Source organism: Aquarana catesbeiana, linkage group LG01, assembly GCF_042186555.1.
Source record: "Aquarana catesbeiana isolate 2022-GZ linkage group LG01, ASM4218655v1, whole genome shotgun sequence".
Taxonomy (NCBI): Eukaryota; Metazoa; Chordata; class Amphibia; order Anura; family Ranidae; genus Aquarana; species Aquarana catesbeiana.
The window spans coordinates 729,363,873-729,380,962 of record NC_133324.1 but is presented as its reverse complement, the minus strand read 5'-3'; the positions used below and the strand labels follow the sequence as shown (position 1 = coordinate 729,380,962).

General features: G+C 40.3%; 1 protein-coding gene across 1 annotated transcript in view; it reads right to left on the bottom strand.

The window, feature by feature from the left end:
- Positions 1–3,382: 3,382 nt before the first annotated feature.
- The window catches only part of SMAD1 (SMAD family member 1), a 147,555-nt gene continuing 133,847 nt past the window's right edge, over positions 3,383–17,090 (bottom strand). Inside the window, exons 5-7 of the mRNA XM_073604552.1 lie at positions 10,777–10,998; positions 7,287–7,543; positions 3,383–4,768 (exon numbers count right to left, since the gene is read on the bottom strand). Coding sequence (XP_073460653.1) covers positions 4,625–4,768; positions 7,287–7,543; positions 10,777–10,998 — 623 coding nt within the window. The 3' untranslated portion in view covers positions 3,383–4,624. The remainder of the gene's footprint in view (positions 4,769–7,286; positions 7,544–10,776; positions 10,999–17,090) is intronic.

Here is a 17,090-nt window from a genome sequence, read left to right as displayed (position 1 = left end):
CTGATTTAAATGAAAGGCCAACACCACTTTTGGCAAGAGGGATGGAATAGGACGCAACACCTTGTCGTAGTAAAGAATTAGGTACGCTTCCCTACATGAAAGGGCCGCCAATTCCGACACCCTTCTAGCCGAGGTGATGGCCATCAGAAAGGCTAGCTTGCATGACAGCAAGACTAATGGAATTTCCTTGATAGGCTCAAATGGTTGTTTCTGTAACAGACAGCACCAAATGTAAGTCCCAAGGACACATAGGTGATCTAATGTGGGGAAGCAAACTAGTTGCCCCCTGCATAAAGGTTTGGATCAGCAAATGGGAGGCTAAAGGCCTTTGGAAGAATACAGACAGCCAAAATCTGACCTCTGATTGTACTCAAAACCAAGCTGATTTCCACAGCCAACTGTAGAAAAGAGAATTCTCCCAATCACATTTCTGAGGATGCCATTTTCTGGCTTCACACCAAGCAATATAAGTCTCAGACCTTATGATAGTTCTTCCTAGTGACCGCTTTCCTAGCATTTACTAGGGTAGACACCACCGGTCCCAAGATGCCACAATCCTTCACAAATTGAGTCAGTGGACCAATATGACCGCAACTCACTTTTTTTTTTAGTTATGCCCATGAGAAGGGATAGGGCCAGGAAGGTCTTAAATTCGGAGACTGTAACAGGTCTCCAATCTTTGGCAAGGGTCAACTGGTGATTAGCGGTGATGAACTGACCAGCATACAAATTGCTTTGGTCCACAATAGATCTATAGAGATCTTTTCCATGAAAAACAGCGAATAAAAATCAAGTGACATAAAATCATCGCCCGAAGGTTGTGTTACAGGCAAAACCTCGCAGGATCCTTACGTCTTCTTTGCAAGGCTCAGGTACCATTTATTAAAGCATATAAGCTTTTTTCAAATGGATCCGATTGGTCAATCCCCTGATTCATTTAAAAATGTTTTGGTACTAAGACCTGGAGCTTAGAGAGCTCAAAGAAACGTGCCCATCCACCTTGCAGACACTGGTAAAAAACTGAGGTACTTCCTGTATGGGAGGGGTTATATAGGGGCAGACTTCCTGTCTAAGCCTTTGTCTACCAGTCTCCATTCCCCTAGAGATGGCGTATAACCCAGTAGGTAATGAATATTAGCCTGTGTCCCGTGATGTATGATAAAGAAAAAAGGAGTCTCTACCAAGGTGTTACACAAGAAACATTTCGTGATGGGTAAAAGCAAAGATCTCATAAGACCTTCACAGCCTTTATTGTTGCAAAACATACTGATCGCATTGGTTACAGAAGGATTTCTAAACTACTGAATGTTCCAGTGAGCACCGTTGGGGCCATAATCCAGATGTGGAAAGAACATTTCTCCATAAACTGACCACAACTAGGTGCTCCTCAAGATTTCTGACAAAGGAGTAAAAAGAATCAGAAGGAGTTGGCCAAGGACCACTTGTGGAAAGCTTCAGAAAGACCTGGACTCAGCAGGCACAATTTTATCAAAGAAAACAAGTAATGCACTCAACCTCCATGGCCTGTATGCAAGCTCACCACGCAATACTCCATTGCTAAAGAAAAAGCATGCTGAAGCTTGTTTAATGTTTGCTGCACAACACTTAGACAAGCCTGTGAATAACTGGGAGAATATAGTCTGGTCAGATGAGAACAAAATTGAACTCTTTAGATGCCATAATACACACCATGTTTGGAGGCCAAATGGCTCTGCACATCACCCCAATAACACCCCCATACCAACAGTGAAGTTTGGAGGTGGGAACATCACGGTGTGGGCTCGACTGCTTTTCAGCATATGGTACAGGCAAACTTCATATCATTGAAGAAAAGATGAATGGAAAAACGTACAAAGGCATTGATAAAAATCTGCTGCCATCTACTAGGAAGATGAAACAAGGGTGGACATTTCAGCAAGACAATGATCCCAAACACAAAGCCAAGGAAACTCTTTAAAATTGGTTTAAAAGAAAGAAAAAGCTGCTAGAATGATCCAGCCAATCAGCTGACTTGAATCCAATAGAAAATCTATGAAAAAAACTAAAAGATAGAGTTCATAGAAGATGCCCACGGAACCTTCAAGATTTGAAGACTGTGGAAGAATGGGACAAAATCACACCTGAGCAATGCATGCAGCTAGTTTCTATATACTAAAGGCGTCTTGAAGCTGTCATTACCAACAAAGGATTTTGTACAAAGTCATAAATATACTTCAGTTGGCGTGTTCAATACCTTTTTCCCTGTGTCATTCCATCACACAGAACATTTCTGAACGCATTTGGTTTTGGTTTCTTTGTATGTATGGATCGCATGGGTGGTTACTGACATGGTGAAAATTTCATGTCAATAGCACCTTTAAAAAAAAATATTTTTTTTTACACCCCCCCCCCCCCCCAAACAGTAATGGCCATTTTTTTCTGCTTCTAGGAGTAATCTCCTAGAAGTTTGAGCAAGTCTATGTAACAGGTTCTTCTGGGCCAGTTGGTGCAATGAGAGTCACCAACCTACCTGCTCTCTCATTTGCATCTAAGCTACTTGAAAGCCTTGTCCACGACCATATGAGTCACTACCTCCCATGGCTTCCAATACTACCTCTATGCCGATGACACCCAGATCTGTCTCTCTACGCCTCACGTATCACAAACTTACCGAAGGACATCAGTATGGATGTCACACCCTTTCCTCAAACTCAATCTTTTAAAGACTGATCTTGTAACATTTCTTCCTTCCCGATCCTCTCCCCATGACATTACCATTAAGATCAACGGCACAACCACTGGTCCCTCCACAAATGCCAGCGTGCAATCCTAGACTTTGACCTCCTTCAGCTCCCACATCCAATCACTGGCTACATCTTGCTGCCTCAACCTGCGCAACATTTCCAAAACTCACCCCTTCCTAGCGACACCACAAAACAACTTATTCACTCCTTGGTTATTTTCCACCTCGACTACTGCAACTCTCTCCCCACTGGCCTAACCTTACACAGGCTATCCCTCTTTAGTCGATTATGAATGCTGCTGCTAGACTCATACACCTCACTAACAGATCCATGACTGCTGCTGCTCCTCTCTGCCAATCCCTTCACTACCACTACCCCACCGTATAAAATTCAAGATACTAATCACAACATACAAGGCCATCCACAATAATCAATCCCAGCTACATTACCAACCTAATTTGCAGATAACACCCAAATTGTCCTCTCCGCACATCCTAAAACCTCCTGCCATTCATGGTGTACAATTGAGTTGCTAGCTGTGATTGGTCACTGATCACATGGCACAGGTACTCTTTACAATGCAAATATAGCACCCTTGTTTCCCGCTTACAATATTTGAATTGTATTGGTGAAGCAACAAACCACAAATTTCATATAGGTAAGCAATAATGACTGTTTATTTAAATTTCTAGTAAACACCATCCACTAGATTTGGAATAAAAGTACTTTCAAGAAGTACTACAGCTTAACTGTGAATATAAAAGAAAAACAAAAATAGTACAAAAAGTAACATCATAAAAAAGGGAAAAAGAATAAGTCTGTAAGTGAGTAAACCTTGGATTTTTAAATGTCCACTGTAAGCTCAGCAGAAGTGTTTTTCAGCTGTCCATTACTAAAGGAGGTGCAATTTTTAGTATTTTTTTAACCATTGCTTTCTCCTACGCTAGCAGTTAAAGCAGAGGTCTAGGACACTGCAGTAGTGTTATAATACAGGAAGGTGGGTCATAAAACTGCAAGACCCTCCAAAAGACAGTAAAGCATGTTAGCTAGGCTATTCATGAAAAGATGAAAGGAACCAAGGCTGGTTACCGCCAAGAGACAAAATGCTTGCACTTCATTCAATCAGTTGTATATACCTACCTGTGCACCCAACTGACTGCATAAAGTTTTAAAAGAAAGCAAGAGGTGCATTATAAAACACACAGCAAATGTTAAAAAAGGCCTTCAAAGCTGTGCTCACATTTTTAAACAATTTAAACCATGGAACCTTCAAATCTCACCTAGTCCATCCTAACTATATTTTATGCTTCGTAAAAGGGTGGGGGGTAGGGTTATTAAAAATCTGTACAAACAGCAAGGAGCTTCTCCTAACATCCTGATGGACAATGCACATTTAAGTGACACATGTTATTTTCTCCATGTACAACTACTATTAAAATGTATTTTAACATAGCTGAAATACAATGGCGCAGTTTAACATGGGGGCGGGCGGGGGGCTATATCAAGTGCTGAGAATGTTGCCAATCTAGAACAGCAAAGTTTGGGCTAAATCTCATATCTACTATACAGCCAGAAGGAAATCCGCTTTAGTTAATACTTTACACAGCATGGTTTAAATTACAATGCTATACTGTTATCGCTATATCCAAAAAAAAAAAAAAAAAATGAATAGAAAAAAAAAAAAAAGAGGAATTAGCTGCTGTGAAAATTGAGCCACATCTCAAAGTAGGGACCCTCTACCCCTCTTGCGCTGAGTTGGTCACAAACATCAAGTATTAGAGGCTCCCAAACTGTATACGTAAAAGAAAAAAATTGTCCCCTCCTTTGCCAGTATGTGTCTGATGCATACATCCTTCAAGTACATGCACGGCTCCATAGCATCCAGAAATGTCCAGTTCCAATTAAGACACAGATGAGATTGGGTTATGGGGGGAGCCCATCTGAGTAAGTACTTTATCCAGCCACTGAAGAGGGCCATGCAGGTGAATCTCAATCCAGCAGGGGGTGCTAGTAACATCCTGGCGATGATACTCTGCACCCCACCCCTGAAAGACAAAAAAAAACAAAAAAAAAAAAAAAAACACATTGGTCAGATTTATCAGGTAACCAAAGACAGTTAATCCAACAGAACTACAACAGTACGGAAACATTAAGAACATTAAGATGGGAACTCAGTGACGAGAGATTAGATTTATATGGCTTGTGTCTGAGTTGCTTTTCTTTCCAACAAAAGTCAAAGTAAATGCAAACTCAACCCAAAGTGGATTGCCACAACCTATATGTAAAAGTTAATATAAAGCAAAAACAAAAATGTAATGCATCATAGCTTACTTTAGAAATGGTGGCAAGTTTTTGGGTTTTTTATTTTTTTTTTTAGATTTCCCCTTGTGATCCTGCCAGTAATAATTCCTGTCCTAGAGCAACAATGATCACACCATGCTGTATTGAAGATGCAACAGAACTATAAAACACCTCTCCCTTCTCCATAACATAGGAGGGGAGAGGTTCTGTAGTCAACATAAAAACGGGAACACTGCCAACTGATAACAGTGCAGCAGAAGCAGAGTACAGAAAGTTAACAGCTCACTGGCAGGATCTTTTAATGGTGTAAAAAAGATCAAAAGGAGTATGCAAAGGTTCAGTCTTAGGTTTTACATAAACTTTAGGATAACTCCTTGAGCAAAATAAAAAAGTCAATCAATCCAATTAAATGGAAGTCAAAGCATTTCAGAAGCACCTTAAGGCCCCTTTCACACATGCGGACCGTATGTCCGTATTTCATCCATCCGTTTTCGGATGAAATACGGACATACATGCATCCCTATGGGATAGCGGGTGTCAGCGGATGTACATCCGCTAACACCCGATGTCGTCCGCCTCCGCTCTCGTCCGATTCTGCGGACGGAAGAAAATCCTATTTTTCTATCCGTCTGCAGAGCAGATCGGATGAACACGGACAGACGGTCCGTGTTCCTCCGATCCCCCATAGGGGAGAGCGGAGATCTGACAGGGCGGTCCCTGCACAGTGTGCGGGTCCCGCCCTGTCATCTGCCTGCTCAGCTGGGGAAAGCGGAGCGATCCCCGCTGAGCAGCGGATAAACACAGGGCGGATCAACACGGATCCGTCCCGTGTGAAAGGGGACTAAAACTCACTGCATTTCACAGCTGAAACCCATTTACCAAAACTAACAGTGCTTTCTTCTAGACACACCCCTATACTAAGCAATTTTTCAAATGTCCTAGGCTCAATTCACACCTATGCATGTTGCTTTTGAGCGTTTTTGGAATTTTTTTTGTCATGCTTGCCACGTTTTTGAGCAGCGTTTTTGTAGCGTATTTACAGCGTTTTAGCCGCGTTTTGCGTTTGTTTTTTTACAGTTTTTTTTTTTAGACTGTATACAGTCTAAAAAAAAAAGAATTAAAAAAAAAAAAAAGCCAAAAACGCATCAAAAACGCTGCACTTGCGTTTTTGATGCTTGTCCATTGAATTCTATTACATGCAAAACGCTGCATTTTGCATGAAAAAAAGTCCCTGACCCTTTCCAAAAACGCAGAGGTACAAAAAGGCATTGATGTGAACATGTTCCATAGGAACCCATGTTAGAAAATTCCCATGCATTTCTGCAAAATGCATCAAAAAACGCGCTAGTGTGAATGGAGCCTTAGGCCTCGTTCACAAAGAAAATCAGCATTCTCCATGTTTCCTGTTCATGCCACAACACTGGTATGGGCAGATTTTATTCTGCGCAGAAATCTGCAACATGCATGCAGTTTACTGTGCAGAAAAAAAACTGCCACAACATTAACCTTGTGGTGTGAACAGGGCACAGAGAGCAAATTATTTTCTTTGTTCCCTTGCAGAGAATGCATGTTCCATATTCCTGTGCAGAAAAAAACAAACTGATGTGGCAGCAGCATTATGGTGCGAGTAGGGCACATAGAGGACAATTATTTTGTGTCCTTGTAGAGTTATGTGAAGGAGGCAGACACTACTGTGACACACTGTTTCTTCATGCCATCTTTTTTTTGGGGACTTAATGTTTTATTTTGTTTAAAAGGGAGCAGCCCCATTCTCCATGTTGTTCAGCTAGCTCTAACCCTCTGAAAGGTTGCCTAACCCTGCCTTAAGGTATATCATTTGATTACCCAGCCTCAGCGCTGGCACAGTGAGGCACTGCTTCTTCCAGAAGTCTACACAGATTTGGAAGCTCATTTAGAAGATCGCATGCAACTAGAATTTTAGCTTAAATACTTTCTAAACGTTTCTGCACCAAATAAAGGGTTGTAGAGGATACTGTATTTACTCCAATTAATCCTCCCATTTAGCAGTCAAACTGGGAAAGGACATGCTGGCACAAATGTTCCTAGAATAGAGAAAATCAAGACTGCAATGAGGTTTGCCAAAATCCTTGCAATGTGTATAAATTGACTAAAGGTGGCAGTTTTTTTCTGCAAAACTAGAATTTAACGTTAAGGTCAGAATCTGGAACGGATGATAAAAAAAACAAAACAAAAAAACCAAACACAGTTCTACAGGTTTTTACTTGATGCAGAATGACTTACCTTAACAAAGCTCATTCGAATAGTGCACATCTTAGTAAGTTCGTAGACTGTCTCAAATCCGTGATTTACTGACTGGGCCAGAAGCTGAGCAAACTCTTGGTTGTTGAAGATCTTCAAGCTGCATCCACTAGGAATCTTGCATACAGTTGTAGGATGAAATCCATGATGGTAATTACAATTTCGACTCTGAACAAAGATGCTGCTATCACTCAAGCACTCTGCGTACACTTCACCTCCAACATAGTACAAATGGACACCTAGAAGATGGAGCAATTTCAAATTTTTTGTAACTCTTCATACAGCAGCACAGAAGATCTATAATATTTTATCAGTTGCTGAATAGACAACCCAGAAAAACTAGTACATTCAGTTGAGTAGAGGAACAAATATAAATACAACATAAGTGAAAGTCATTCCTATATAAGTGAACCTCTCCAGGTTTCTAAAGAGAAGAAGCTCACTTGCCTTTTTTCAATGTGCAATGAATATGAAACTGTTATGCTCAACTTGGCTCTTTCATATCTGCTCAGATATCTGTTAAATCTAACCAGACAACACCGTATCATACTGCAGCTGCTAAGGTCTTGGGGGGGGGGGGGGTCCCCCGTTTGTTACTATTAGACACCAAAATGAAATGCCCATTGAACCTAAAATTTAAGCTTGCATCATAAATGGATGCAAATTTCAGAAAACCCAGCAAAACACTACTTCTAAAATAAAGATCTGATGGACGGGAGAGATTCTTTTCACACCTGACTTCCTAACAATCAATACTGAAAACTGCAGAGGATGTCCCCCTGGTTTCAAATGGTAATAAACAGGGTGGACTTGGTATAGCAAGTCACTGTAGGTGGCTTTGGCTCAGCTTCTCAAAATTGAGAATAGCTACTATACAGGCAAGAAAAAGGCAACTACTGTAAAAAAAAAAACTTCCATAAAACCAGTGGTGTACAAAATTGAGGATCCATACTAGTTCTTTATATTGAGGGAAATTCCAGAGAATAAAAAAAAAAATCCAGGTAAAACTAAGGCTGCAACCAATGATTATTTTCATAATCGATTAGTTGGCCAATTATTGTTTTGATTAATCGGATACCAACCTTAAAAAAAGTGTGGTGTATAGTTTAGTTATGGTTTAATAAAAAAAAAAAAAAAAAATATGTTTTCTTAAATCTCTATATACAGTGGTAAATATAAATAACCAACTATATGGTTAGGGAGCAAAATCTTTAATCCACTCTGAGAATAACAGACAGGAGAGATATACTGTATATACTACTAGAAGTTGAATCTGGTAAATATCAGACTCGGATCAAATTTTTTATTTAACCACTTGCCAACCAGACCAATTCTGACATTTCTTTCCTACATGTAAAAATAATCTTTTTTTGCTAGAAAATTACACAGAACCCCCAAACATTATATATGTTTTTTTTAGCAGAGATCCTAGAGAATACAATGGCGGTCATTGCAACTTTAACTCGCACAATATTTGCGCAGCAGTTTTTCAAATGCGTTTTTTTGGAAAAAACAGTTTCGTGCTTAAAAAAACAAAAAAAAACAACCAACAAGTAAAGTTAGCCCAATTTTTTTGCATAATGTGAAAGCTGAAGTTTACACCGAATAAATAGATACCCAACTAGTCACGGTTCAAAATTGCACACGCTCGTGGAATGGCGCCAAACTTCGGTACTTAAAAATCCCCATAGGCGACGCTTTAAATTTTTTTACTGGTTACATATTTTTTGTTATTTGCTAGACGGGCTAGAATTATTTCTCTCGCTCCAAAGTTCGCGGCGACACCTCACACGTGTTGTTGAACACCGGTTTCATAATTTTTTTTAAAATTAATTTTACTTATTTTTTAGTTTGAAAAAAAAAAAAAAAAAAAAAAAAAACATTTTTTGATCACTTTTATGCCTATTACAAGGGATGTAAACATCCCTTGTAATAGGAATATGGCATGATCGGTCCTCTTTACAGTGAGATATGTGGTGGCGATCATAGAGACTCCATCTGGTCCGCCGGAAATCTCTATAGTAAACATTCAATCCAATTTTTTTTTAATCGTTAGTGGGTCAAATCAATGTTAGTTTTCGACCACATTGATGAGAAAATTTGAAGGAGCAGAATAGAAAACTTCTTGGTTAAAGAAATTTTCAGGTAGTATATGCGTTTTTCGTTCAGAAATGACATTCATTTTAAAATCGAATGTTAAAAGAAAGTGAAACTTTCAGACAGCCAAATGTACAAAAGAGTTTTCGTATAAATATTCTCGTCTGAAAATAGATGTGTATGGCCAGCATAAGGCTCGGTTCACACCTATGCAGTTTGCTTTTGATTTTCTGCAACTTCTCCATTCAAGTCTATTGAACAAAAAAAAAAAAAAAAAAGTATAGATGTGAGGCATTGCTCCTCACACCTTTACAAGTTCTCAGGCACTTACTGACATGTATGGATGGTGTACTGAGCTGTATGTGTGCTACACTATTTCCTGATCTGTAAACAAATAATGCATTCTGTATGCAGGCCAACTAATCGATGAAAATAGTTGACAACCATTTTCATAATTCATTGTTTCAGCCCTAGGTAAAACCCAACTGAAGATCCAGGCAGGCTTGGGTATGTTTGACTTTTTTTTACATTTGTGCTTACTATGCTTTGAAGTTTTATGAGCATAGGTTCTTTTCCTGCACCCACTCTCAGAATTCAAGAGGTCTCTCTATACCCTTTGTACCAAGTCCTTTTTATTTAGTGGAACTTTTGACATTTCCCCATATGGATTCTGGTTGATCAATGTGGTTTAAGTATGTTTAACTGTACACCTCGGTGGATATTTTTATACTTTTGCAAATGTACCTTTGCAGTGAAATGGAACATACGTTGGATATATGAAGTTGGTATTTTCTCTCGTTATCTGTTGCAATCCTCTATATAAAAAATTCAAAGAAAAAAACAAAACAAAAAAAACAAAAACAAAAAAAAACATGACCCCAACTGAATAAAAAGGTTAAGTCTTTTTATTCTATGCTTTGTTGAATATCCTGCAGTCTCAAAGTCAGCAACTGCTGCATGTCATTTCCCATAGCAGGTTTACTGATGGCGACAACCATGCACCTTGCCTGTGCTTAAAGAGGCCATTTGAAGTTTCCATCGGAAGCATGTGTGACAAAGTGACAACATAAGAACGACTTGTAAGACAGGAACAGAACATTGTCCCCCTATAACAAGAAGTGCCTGAACAAGGAACATAATGTACTTTGATGAAAGCTGCATATTTAAAAATATTGACTAACTTTACATAAGTTTTAAATGATTGGGTTTACACATCTGGCAGCTGTTTTTTTTTTTTTTTTTTTTTTTTTAAGTACATTGGTATCTGGTTCTTTGGATGTGCACATTAGTTTTAGATTGAATTTAAATTTGGCAGCTGGAGAGTGAAACCAAAATATTGGTAGTATTTGTAATGTAATTCTTTAGGTAGGTTTACCTTTCCCAATATGCCGCCTGGTGTTCTCGATAGTGGAGTTGCGGTTGACGTTGGACAAGAGCCCAAGGCAAAATCTGTTCCTGTTGTTGGAAGGATCGGTGAAACCATCCACCAACACACTTGTGGAGGAGGCATGGAACGCCTCTCCTACTCGATTGTTCAGCTCATAATAGACAATAGAACACCAGTGTTTTGGCTCCTCATAAGCAACAGCTTGAACATCTGCAACAAAGATATGGTTATAATCATTTGGCATGGGAACCAATTAAAAAACAAAAATAAAATAAAACTTACAGCATAATCGGCATGCTCGCAGTGTCTGCAATTTTAACATGTTAAATCCAGAATGAGAGGCATCAGTTATTTTCACAATAATAAGTGTATAAAGCAGTTTAACACACTTGCTGCACATCAAAAACAGCAAAACTGACATTGTTCCATTAGAGTAGGTAGCAAAGATTAAAAACCATGTGACATGTTTTGCACATTTAGTATGTAATGGTTTGGAAGGTACTCCAAGAAGAAATGCTTGTCAAATGCAGGTTTTCTGCTCCATCAACAGTTCTCTGGGGCCAACAATGATTAACGCAGAAAAACACATGCTGGATATTTTTTTACCCTGTTTTTCAAAGTGTTTCTTTTTTTCCTGCAATGAACATCAATTTATACTACAGGAAATTGCACACATCTGAAAAGACTCTTGCAATCAAATAAAAGCCAAACTATTAGAAAACAAAATGGATCTGGTTACTTATTTAACATTCAATCTGATTTTATTGAAAGATTTGTTTGTACACAAACACAAGGAGTCAAATGAAAAGAGACGCAAAACAAGCGAACAGAAAAGACATAATAAAATAATTAAAATATAAGTGTGTACCCCGGAAAGAAAATAGGCATTATACCTCAGGGAAGGAACAATCAATGTTGCAAGCCGGGTACACACCAGATGGAGCCGCTGTACTAACTATGCAAGGTTAGTCCAGCCATCTCACCCGCTGAGCTGTTGTGTTCTGATGGGGGGGGGGGGGGGGGTGTATCAGCACTCTTGGCCGGCTTGTCAAACAGACATGCACGTGGGCCAAATGTCTTTTTTTTTCCACCGGCTGTTGTCTCCCGACATTCTGCCTGTGGGTACGGGGCTTAAGGGTTGCACAGAGCCGGGTATGGATTACAGGCTAATAATTGGTCTGAGGCAGTAGAAAGTTAACAAGACACTGTAGCCATCAATAAAATATGGTAATAAGGATCAGATGGTTAGTAGTGAAAGTGGCAGATGAGGGCCATCTATCATCCCGACCCACTGGGCAGCAGGGAATTCCGGGTACAAAACACAACGGGGGTGGGGGGGTGGTGGGGGGGGACGACGTTGGGTGTAAGTGAGAAAAGGGCTAAGAAAAAAAGGGGGGGGGGGGGGAGAGAACAAGTAGAGAAGGGGTGGGGGTCACGACCTAGAGGAGCTACCCAGATAGGGTGCTATTCAGCAAGGGGCAGGAGAGAGGGCCTACTATTGCCCTGAGAGAAGGTCTTGATGTTCAGAAGATTCAAGATTCTCTGTATACATTCCAAGAGAGCCATGAATGATGGCATTGTTTTTACAGGTCTAGTTCCTGTGCCAGAAGTGCCTCCTTGCTTTCAATGTGGTCCATGTCTGTGACCCACTCAAGGAGGGATGGAACATTACTTATTTTATAGACCCAGAGAATGTGCCAGAAGTAAACCTAGTACCCATTTTCTAATCCACACTGGAGGAACACAGTCTTGTTTAATACATTTGCATTATACGTAAATGTCTACTGCAAGTTAAGGGCATTTTAACCAACTTGTGTATGGTTGTTTACCAATCACCAATGCTTGTAAAAACATGGTAAATTTTAGTAAAAAAATAGCACATTTAGTATTTAAATCCAAACAATGAACTAGTTTGATCTCTTAAAGCTGAAATGCAGGCATTTGGCTCCTTTGTTAAAAGTGAAAGTACACTATGGGTTAGGTCCAAAGAAAGTGATTGACATCTACTGGGCTGTCTATTACATTTAATAGCTGTCTTCCAGAAGTGCAATAAAACTATCACTATGTGCTGGAGCCTGAAGCTGATACTTCAGGTCCAAGCATCTTCAACAGAAGAGACAGACCGTGCAGCTTCTATGCCTGCCCCTCCTCCTGCCCAATCGCAGAAGCCTTTCACTCGTTCACAAAATGCAAAGGCTTCTCTGGATGGGCAGCAGAGGAGAGGGTGGCATAACTGCTCTGTCTCTCTCTCCTCTTTCACAGTCCTGAGTGTTAGCGTATGCCTGGTAGAGCCATAAACCTGTCAGATATAAATGATAGATTAGTTTGGGAGATTTCATGCACCTCCTTGGACTTGACTCAGTGTGCCTTAATTTTACAAAATTGCTGAATTCCTGGAATTCAGCTTTAATAACTATACCATTGAAAGCCCTTTGATATAGCCAATTTTAATAAGAAAAAAAAAAAAAAGCAAACAAACTGTTGATCCTGCCAGAAATCTGTTGAATGTAATCAGTTAACACTGTTCTCAGCAATATCTATACTACAACTCTCCCCATTGCTCTGGAGAAGATGAGGGGGGGGGGGGGGGGGTTCTGTAGCCCTGTTGTAGGGTGACATTGTGTCTCCTCCATAGATATAGCATGATTACCGAGTTGGCACCCTAGAAAAACTTTTACTCACCAGATTAAAGCTCAACGTTTTTTTTTTCGCTTTTTTTTTTTTAAATGAGGTGGTGGTTGCTTCTGTTTTCTCAGTCTTTCATTCTCTGCCCCATCCCACCCTGCCTTCCATAATCATCCATTTGTCAGGTACGAATAAAAGGTCTCCTTTTTAATCTACGGAAACTACAGTACAGCTTCTATGATTGGAGGGTGTAGGGTATTAGGACAGAAAGGGCGGCATAGTTTGCACCCATGACGAGTGACTATGGCAGGTCCAGCAGCGGTAATACCCCTGCTGCACCGGACAAGTACTACGGGATGGAACTTTTCAACTAAGACAGTGGCCTCCAGCACAAGGGAAACTTCTCACTTAACAAAAAACAAAACTTAAGCCTTAAAATAATGGAAAGAATAACCTAAAAAATAACTAATGCAGCCACCATGTTTAGGAACTGGTAAGTTTCACTGCAATAAATGTTTTTTTTCTAGATTATATTATGGAAGTGTAAGGGAATCAGAAGCTACTGAAGCACAACATAAAAACATACTACATACACCTCTATTTTGCAGTTTCTTGGAGCACCCCATTGCCAGTATAATTAAAAAGTCTCCCTATTAAAGGGTTATTTCACACATCAAGATACCAGTAACCATCAAGGCTACAGCTTTCTCAAACTTTGTAAGATATGCTGCCAGCTGGCAATTCTTCCGGGATGAATCATCCCTCTCTCACAGATTTCTCGCACAACTTCCTTACGTTTGCTATAAGTCATGCAGAGCAGGTGCGACGTGTCTCTGTTCCCAGCAAAGGCCAACAATGGAAATCACCCAATTCTACCGACAGGATGCAGCTTGTTAAATGAAATCTCACAGGACCAACAAATCTCCAGCAGAATAGGCTGCTGAACAGTTGAAATGGGATTTAAGTTAACTGTTCAGCACAGTGACATTTGTTAAAAATGAAAGCAATTAGGAGCCCATTACAAAAACCAATACAGTCAGATAAGGCAACTCAAAAAAAAAAAAAAAAGAATTGAATAGTGAGGGCACATATAACAACCTGGAAGGAGCTGGACTATGAAGCAGTCGAGGTACACAAAGTTCTTGATTAAAGAATAGAATAGAACTAAGGCTGAAACAACGAATCGACAATTAATTCTAATAAAAATATTTGTCAACTATTTTCATTATCGATTAGTTGGCCTGCGTACAGAATGCATAATTTGTTTACATATCAGGAAACAGTGCAGCACACATACAGCTCAGTACACCGTCCATACATGTCAGTAGGTGCTTGACAACTTGTCAATGTGCGAGGATTAATGCCTCACGGGACATGCAGTCATGGGCAGGAAAAGGAAGGGATTTAAAGTTATTCTAAAGGCAGAAGGTTTTTTACTTTATTGCATTCTATGCATTAAAGGTAAAGGTATAAAACGTTCTGTGACCAGCTCCCTCTCCAGCCCCCACTAAATATTTACATGATCCCTATCCAGTGCTGTAATGATAGCAGCAGCACTGCTCTCTCACCCCTTACAGGACTCCGATGGTACAGTGGGAGCCATTGGCGCCTGCTGCTGTCAATCACAGCATGTTAGTAGGGAATGGTGGGCAGGGCTGAGTCGCACTGTGTGTGCCAACAGAAGTAGAAAGCGTGGCCAAGGATCGGGCCCGCACAAGGGCCCCCATAGCAAGATCCGTACTATGGGGGGCACTAAGGCGGCAGGAGGAGTCCGAAGTGCCAGTGGGAGACCCCAAAAGAGGAGAATCGAGGTTGCTCTGTGTAAAACCATTGCACAGAGCAGGTATGACATGTTATTTAAATAGAAAAAAAAAATCCAATGTTTACAATAATGTTAAGGGCTCTGTGCAGGGAAGGTCAGCATCTGAACCCAGAGAAGGTGGAGGCTGATAGACTGGAGGTAATAGAAGGCATTACAATTACGTTTAAAATAAATGTTTACCAGTATTGTGCATTTAAAATGACTATATCCATGCAAAAGTCTCACCCTTTAGTACTACTAGTCTGAAGTGCAAACTGAGCATCAGAATGGGGAAGAAAGGGGGATTTAAGTGACTTTGAACGTTTCATGGGCTGTTGGTGCCAGACAGGCTGGTCTGAGTATTGCAAAAACTGTTGATCTACTGGGATTCTCACACAACCATCTCTAGGGTTTTTAGTGAATGGTGCAAAAAAGCCGAGTCAGATTTACCGGTAACTTTTCTGAGAGTCTTCCAGGACAGCACACGAGACCTAGGGCTCCTCCTACCATGACAGGAAAAACATTAACCCTCCACCAGATATAAGGTTAACTATGGGGACCTCCAGGCCCCATGTCAGTATTCGAGAACCGTATGACATCCCTGTAAAACATATACATAATACACATAACTAAAGACAAAACTAGGTGGGAATCTGGCTGTCCTGGAAGACTCTCAGAAAAGGCGTTACCGGTAAGTCTAACTCAGCTTTTCTCTAAGAGTCTTCCAGGACAGCCCATGAGATGATGAGCCAGAACTTACCAGGTTAAGGAGGGACAACTACCTGAAGGACCTTACAACCAAGCGCCTGCTCAGCCCAAGACACAGACAAGGCTCTTGTTGAATACGCAGTGACAAAAAGCAGAAGAACTTCCCTAATTTTGTAAGTTTCAGAAATAACTTGCTTTATCCATCTAGCCAAGGTGGCTTTAGATGCACTCTTTGCCTTGTGTGCTCCTGAAAAGAAGACAAACAAGGCATCTGTTTTTCTTAAGGTCTTGGTGACCACAAGGTAGAGAAGAATTCTTCTCTCGTCTAAAAAACAAAATTTTCTTTCTTGGGTCGCCCTTTGGTGAACTACAAAGGGTTGGAAGTACAATGTACTGGGATTTGTGGAATGTACTGGCCACTTTAGGCAGAAATCCTGGATCAGTTTTCAAAACAACCCGATCCTCAAAAATTGTGAGGAAAGGCTCCCTCATTGATAGGGCCTGTAACTCACTTAACCTACCAGCTGAGGTAATTGCCACAAGAAAAAAATGTTTTTAAAAAAAGTAACTTAACTGAAATATCCTTTAGGGGCTCGAAAGGGAATTCTAAGAGTTTGAAGCACCAGGGACAGGTCCCAGGTTAGACAACTTCTAACCACCACTGGCCTGGACCTAGAAATTGATTTGAAGAATCTAGCTATAGTGGGATTTTCCAAGAGAAAATTGGAGAAAAACACTGATAGCTGTCGCCTGTACCTTTAAGGTACTAACAAAGACATTTGTCGACACCCTCTTGAAAAAAATTCTAAAATTGAAGGAACATGAGTTGATCTTTCATTTTCAGATAACCATGAGTTAAATTTCTTCAAAACCTTGGAATATATGGCTCTAGTGACTGGTTTTCTGCAATTTACCAGGGTCTTGACTACTTTGTCAGAGAACCCCTGGGCGCTTAGTATCTTTTCTTCAGATACCAGGCCATCAAGTTTAAGGAAACCACCTGTGGGTGCGACACTGGACCCTGCGATAAGTCTTTTCTCTTTGGATAACACAGTTAGAGTCCAACAGAGAAAACCATGGCCTCTTGGGCCAAAAAGGGGCTATTAGGATAAGAACTGTTTCTTCTAGAAGAAACTTCCGAAGGACTTCCGGAATTAGCCTGATCGGC